The 6,823-nt window shown below is 28.8% G+C and overlaps 1 protein-coding gene across 1 annotated transcript; it reads left to right on the forward strand.

Moving 5' to 3' along the window:
* Positions 1-982, forward strand: LOC129981871 (alpha-crystallin B chain-like). The gene has a single exon (XM_056092910.1). It carries the CDS (start codon positions 276-278, stop codon positions 771-773), a length of 498 nt encoding a protein of 165 aa, XP_055948885.1. The 5' UTR covers positions 1-275; the 3' UTR covers positions 774-982.
* The last annotated feature ends 5,841 nt before the right edge of the window (positions 983-6,823 follow it).

Below are 6,823 nucleotides of genomic sequence, written 5' to 3' on the forward strand. Positions count from 1 at the left end.
TGTCATACCTCTGTTACTATTTCGGAGTCGCAGCAAATGGAAACTTGTAGAAAGTTCGCTCTGTAGTAGATATCCAATCGTTTCTATGGTAACCGCAGGAATCTTAAAGAATTCTCCAGAGTTTTCGGAGGACTCTATAAATATGGGAACGTGAAGTCCTTCCACCAAGAATTGGATTTGAAAGCAATTTCAAGTTCTTGAATAAGCAATTGTTCTAGCGAACTGAACGTTCCTTTGTTGCTCTGTCTTTTGCTTTTGGATTCTTGATACCGAAGATGTCGCTGTTTCCACTGCTCTCTGCTAGTTTGTCAGATCCATGGGGCTATCCATCCCGAGCGTTCGACCGACCTCTCGGCATGGGGCTTCTTGACAGTATGGGCGATCTTCTTTCTCCTACAGGACTACTGATGCGACCGCTATTAAACGCCGATACTGCGCTGTCAGATGTTAAAAACGAGCCTGACAAGTTCAAAGTGATGTTGAATGTCAGCCAATTCAAGCCCAATGAGATCGACATCAAGACAGTGGACAACAACATCGTCATCCATGGCAAACATGAAGAAAAAACTGATGAACACGGGTTTATATCCAGAGAGTTTACTCGACGCTACATGTTGCCAGAAGGTACAGATCCTAAAACTGTCAAGTCTTCTCTCAGTGCCAATGGAATTTTGACAATTGAAGCGCCCAAAAAGGCTGTTGAACCACCTCCAAGTAATGAAAGAATTGTACCTATAACCATGGAAACACCTGCAGCAGTTACTAACAAATGAACTTGAGTTTAAATCGGATTTCATGTGTTCATTTCATCCTATTGCTATTGATGTATAACATTTGGAATGCATGATGTAGAAAGTTTGCAATAATCATAGTTCTAATGTCTTCTCGAATCACATGTGTACCTGAATTCAATGTTACTTATTATTATTTATAAATATGTAAAAAAAATTTCTAAGAAGAAAATAAAGTTTGTAAGTATTTATTTTCTGTGTCATTATTTAGAGTGATTATTTTATTTATTACGGCATAAATTGAAATAATTCTTCTTATTTAAATGCTTTATATAACAAAGTATAATTATTAAATAAAATGTATTAATTAATATGAGTATTATAGAATCTTAAAGAAATCTGATTAAGAATAATTAGAATTTTTACTGTTAAATATTCATAATAGAAAAGGAAGGTCTAGAATTGAAATAAATATTAAAAGCTATAGAAAAAAAATTGGCTATCAAAATTAAATAATTTTAAGTTTATAAATAACTTTTTTAATATAATGAAATTAAGAAAGAAAAAATAAACAGGAGATATTTAAGGATGAATTAAAAATAACATTATGAAATTTTTGGGAGGTTTTTACTTTCATATTATAATTTAGTAATAAGATGATAATTTTAAATAGTTTAAGTATTTTTTTCAGAGTGTTTCGTGTTAATTTTATTTGAACAGATATTGATAATCAAATAAAAGGTTTTATTTGATTAGTTCATTAAATATTTTACAGTATTATTAAATTTGCCTGTAGAAGGTTTATTACATAAGTATAAAAATACATTAAGTAAAAAGATGTTAAAAACTGCTAAATGACAATATCTTAAGAAAAATATTTGTTGTTAGATAAAATAAAGTATCTAAATAGTGTTAAAATATCTAAAGATGTTATCTTTTAGATATTAGAGAAGATTTGTTTTAACATCTTCAGATGTTTTAATAAATTTGTTAAAAAGTTAACTTAAAATGATATTGTTCAGAATATTGTACATATTACTAATACAAAACATCTATGCTTATTTACTTGTTGATAAATATTATCTCAAAAATTTTAAAAAATTCACTTTTGGATTATGTTTATTTAGATGGTTTCAATAACTTTTAAAAATTCAAATCTGCTTATCAAATTAGATGTGTTTAAAATTTTAATTTAATAGCTTTAGATAATTTGAATGGCTTAAAAATCAACCTATAAATGAAATATATGTTTAAAAAATAAATTGGCTTTATGAAATACAATATTGGCTATATTGAAATTTATAGTTAAAAATACAACTATAATTTGTTTACTTCAAGTTTTAAAGTTATGCTTATCAGTTGCTAGTATATAAAAAATTTTCTTTGAAATAAAATAACTTAAGAAAAAAAAAGTTAAATAGTATGAATTCAAAACTTTTAAATTCTAAATATTTATATTAGGAAAGTAAAGAAAGAAGATTGTTGCTAATGTAGGCAGTAATAATTTCATTAGCAGGCTTGTCTATGACAAGTGTCATAAATAACAACAACAAGATTAAAATTTACGTAACTTACACTGATATTGCCAGTTTATATTAAGACAAAAATAGTGAGCAATTAATTGTCTCTCTGCTGCTGTTGTGATTATTGTCTCAATGTAAAAACTTAAGAAAATACTATCTTGAATGTTATGATTCTTTGCCCAAACCACATGACATTGTCTCGTATTTCTGCATGTGCATATATAAAATTTGGTGTGAAAATTGATATTTTTTATTCATTCCGTATAAAAAAATTAAATTGTATTATTTAATTAAATTATTATTTTTCCCTTCATTTCAGTGTATGTGTTTTTGAGCATAGTTTAAAAAGATTTCTGACAAAGGTGCCCCCTCACACACACACACACAAAGTGTGGATTTTGGCTGAGAAAGAGAACGCCTTACATGGCACTGGTATTCAAGAATTATGCATCATTACCCTTTCAGATGAATTTAGCATTTTTATGGAATTTATCGTGTAATCTTTGGCGAGATTTTTTTCTATCAAAATCGGATTTGTATTTAGTAGCGCTTCTCCAAAACGACTGAAACCGAAATTCGACATAGAACTTCAATTGTAGTCACAAAATCCTATTAATTTGATATATTTAAGTCATTGCCTTTTTGAGTTATCGAATTTACATGCTTCTGAAGGTACAGACCGACAGACATTCAACTCCTTGTTGGATTCAGCTCAAAATTTGATAAGTGTATAGGTATATACAGTACACTCCCGATTATCCGCGGAATTGGGTGGCGCGGTCGCCGCGGATAACAAAAATCGCGGATAATCCGAAAAAGCTAAAAACGGGTATAGCAAAAAAGAAAACAGTCATTCCAACTTTGAAAAATCGTTTTATGTTCAATAAAACGTAAAATAAACAGCAGGAAATGTTTAACTAACGCTTAATATTTTAGTATATCACTCAAATCTAACCTAAAATGCATTTTGTTAATGAAAACAGAAAAGTACTTTGTATTTACGAGAGGCGTCAAGGATACACAGAAAAATTAATACATATGTACTGTTTTAATACTGTAATGTATTATGTAATTACAAAAGCATAACTGTAAAACTGCACCTTTTTAAAAAAATCAAACAAAAAAAAACTTTGTGCTGCAGGCGCGGATAATCCGCACCGCGGATAACCCGCCCGCGGATAATCAAGAGTCTACTGTAGGTATTAAATTTGTAAACAGAATTTTATCCATCTAGCTTTCATTTTGTAGTTATTGTGTTAGCTTACATTCGAATAACTGAGCAGACTGACTCCTCTGAATAAAGTTTGCTCAAAATCTGATAGAAGTCCACAAATTTGGAAGAAGTTTCCGTATACGACCTATTTATTTTCGCGAAGAAGTCGCCAAAAATGCGTTTTGTGATTTGTCCCCAGAACACGTTATAGCCATGTTAGGCTTATCCCTATGACTTACAAAATGCATAAAAATATGCAATAAAAATTAATTGAAAACATAATTGAATAAAAAGAGACTTTTTAAGGTGGGTAAAAATTAAATGATAACATAATTGTGTAAAAGGACTTTTTTAAGTCAGGATTTAAAAGATTAGCTAATTTTGAAATTAGATTTTACGGTTACCATAAATTAGAGCATCGAGATCGTTTAGGGCAGCCCGAAATTACGTTTTATCGCCAAAATTGGCGTATACTAGAGCAGAGGGTTACAGGGGAGAAATCCCAAAATCTTGAAAATTTTTGACGATAATTTGTCTAAATTTCGTATACTAGAAGGTAAAAAGAATAAGATACTTTTTTATATTGCTTTTCTTTAAATTTAGTATGCTTAATTTTTTCTTTTATTTATATAAGACAATTTTGACGTGGTATAAAATACGGATTATATCGATTTACGGTCAATCAAATTTCTTTTTTTACATATACTTGACTCTACATCAACTAACTTGTTCTGATTGAAAGTTATCGTTTAAATAAATATAAAATTTAAAGTTATAAAATAAATTAATGCCAAAGAAATTAAGTACAAGTGCACATACAGAAAAAGTTATAAATAAAACATAGATGGCAGCACGTGTCAATCAAAAAAAAATCCCCCCCAAAATGCCTTCATGTATTGTGATGCCATCTTGAGAAATATTTGAAAAAAATAAATCGAATAAAATAAATTTAAAAAGAAATACAAATCTGGTCAAATGCTAAATAAATTAACAATAAGAGTACACACAGAAAAAGATATAAATGAAACATAGATGGCAGCACGAGTCCATAAAAAAAATCTCCGCCCACCTATGTGACTTCATGTATTGTGTCGCCATCTGTGAGAAATATTTGAAGAAAATAAATCACAATGTAAAAAAAAATGAGTAAATTTTTAAAAAAAAAACTCTTATGATTATGAAATTTATTAACAAATTATGAAATAAAGTTCAAGGAAAGGCAATTTTTTTTATATATTATAATGATAATAAAAATCTAAAATTATAACGTTTCATTTTCAAAATAATGATCGAAAGAAGAATTGCTAGATTCATACCTATCGAAGTACAAAGTAAAGTAAATTTTAAAAAAACATGCCAAAATAAAAGTAAAATATTAAACTATGTCAATTTTAGAAATGATTTTTAAGTAGTTATGTTAAGTCACTAGGAAATGGATAATGGGCGTGTCATCACTTTTATCTCTGTGGTGTTGCCCTTCCTGGAATGAAAAACTGATTTTGCAGAAGCTGTGACATCAGTTACAATTTAAGAAAGAAATTGCCTGTAAAATAATAAAAGACAAGCCATTTTTTAAGCATCAGTGTCATTTTTATGCAATTCAATATGGAGTTAACAAATGCCATTGAAAAAATAAATGCAAAAATAAGAAAATATTTCAATTGTGTTGATCAATGAGTAGGGATTGCAATATCGGACCAGAATTTCAATACCGGTATTCGGTATTTTTTAGATCTTAATACCAGGATACCGGTTTTAATACCAATATTAGAAATTTTAGAAAAAGAAAGAAAACACAGGTGTTTCTTTGTTTTATTTGCCAGTTTTGTTAAAGAGTGTAAATATCACAAATATAATATGTAACTTATAAATTATAACACTATATAAAGAATCACAAAAAAAAAGTGAAGGAACATCCTATTTATTTAAATCACAAAAAAGGGTAAATATCACTATTCAGTCTGTGGTACTATTAGAAATTTTTGAAATGTGACCTTAAAAAACATAATGCATCAATTGTAATGTCATTAAATCTGGAACGTAATTTTGTGCAAAACTACTAGCTGTCGAAAACGCTCTTTCGGCATCTACACTAGTTGGTGGTACTGTTAGCAATGGGCGATATACTTTTTCCAAGTATTTACCTCTAAATCCCCAATCTTCAAATAAATAGATTTCTCGTCGGATGGTTTTGGATATAGTGATTTCTGTATTGTATTTTGATTTGTTGAAATTTTTTTATTTATCACTAATTCTAATTTTTGTTCAAGAGAAAATTCTTTTTCACTGTCGACATTAGTATCATCATAATCTTCGATAACAGTACCGCATTCTTCTGATGTGGATAGGTATGTGGGTAAAAAAATTAAAGAAAATTTACTATAAACTTGTTCAGATTAGAATTGGTTAGTATCTTTTCTTCTTTTTCATTTTTAAAATCATTATAATTATTAAATACCGTAAGACAATTTCTATTTCATTATGCCTTTCTTCTGTGCGATTTTTCAATGTAATACATAATTCTTCAGTGTGCTGCTCTTTCAGTGACTGCAACCTGAAATTTATTGTTGTATTAGATGTTAATAAATTAGAATCTCTCCGACATATTGCCTCAACAGGCAGTTTTATTGGAAGTAGAGTATATATAGTTCTGGATACTAAGTCGAATTCACTATCTGAAAAATTAATTTGCATGTTTAAGTCGATTATTGCTTTTTGGATTAAATTTCTCAGTTTCAAAATGTCGTATTGATATGTGTAGCCAAAAGTGATAAAAAATCTTTCAGGAATGATACGAAGAAAATTTTACATAATATCATTAAATATTGTGACCAAGAAGCAAAAAAAAACTGGGAATTAAAATATTCCTGAAAAAATTTAATAACATAGCAAAAAGAAACGTTTTAATATAAAAAAGATCATTATTATTTTATAAAAAAGTAATTACCAAATTTTAAGAACATAAATTTTTCATTTATTCTTCATAATTTTATGTTTATGTTCCTTATATTAAATAAAAATTGCTCTGAAATATTTTATAATGCTTTAGTATCTTTTTCCTTCTGTATTACTAATTATTTGTAATGTTTACGTCTCACAAAACCGCGAGTCTTCATTGTTAAATGTAAACATCTCCTCCTTTCATCTTTCCTCTCACCCTTATTTTGTCGAATTAAACTCATCCTAACGTATGCGCAAAAGCGCGGAGAGTTTTACAATCCGTTGTCAAACAGTATTTTATCGCTTCTCTTGATTGTACGATGCAACTTTGTATTCACAGTCTTATTAATTTCGCCGGTTAGGGAGACATAAAAACAAAAACGTTTCTGCTATGTTGCCGATTCCTGAACATATAG

Source organism: Argiope bruennichi, chromosome 8, assembly GCF_947563725.1.
Source record: "Argiope bruennichi chromosome 8, qqArgBrue1.1, whole genome shotgun sequence".
NCBI classification, from domain to species: domain Eukaryota; kingdom Metazoa; phylum Arthropoda; class Arachnida; order Araneae; family Araneidae; genus Argiope; species Argiope bruennichi.

Coding starts and splice junctions, on each gene's coding strand:
- LOC129981871 (XM_056092910.1), top strand. CDS start 276: ATGTCGCTGTTTCCACTGCTCTCTGCTAGTTTGTCAGATCCATGGGGC.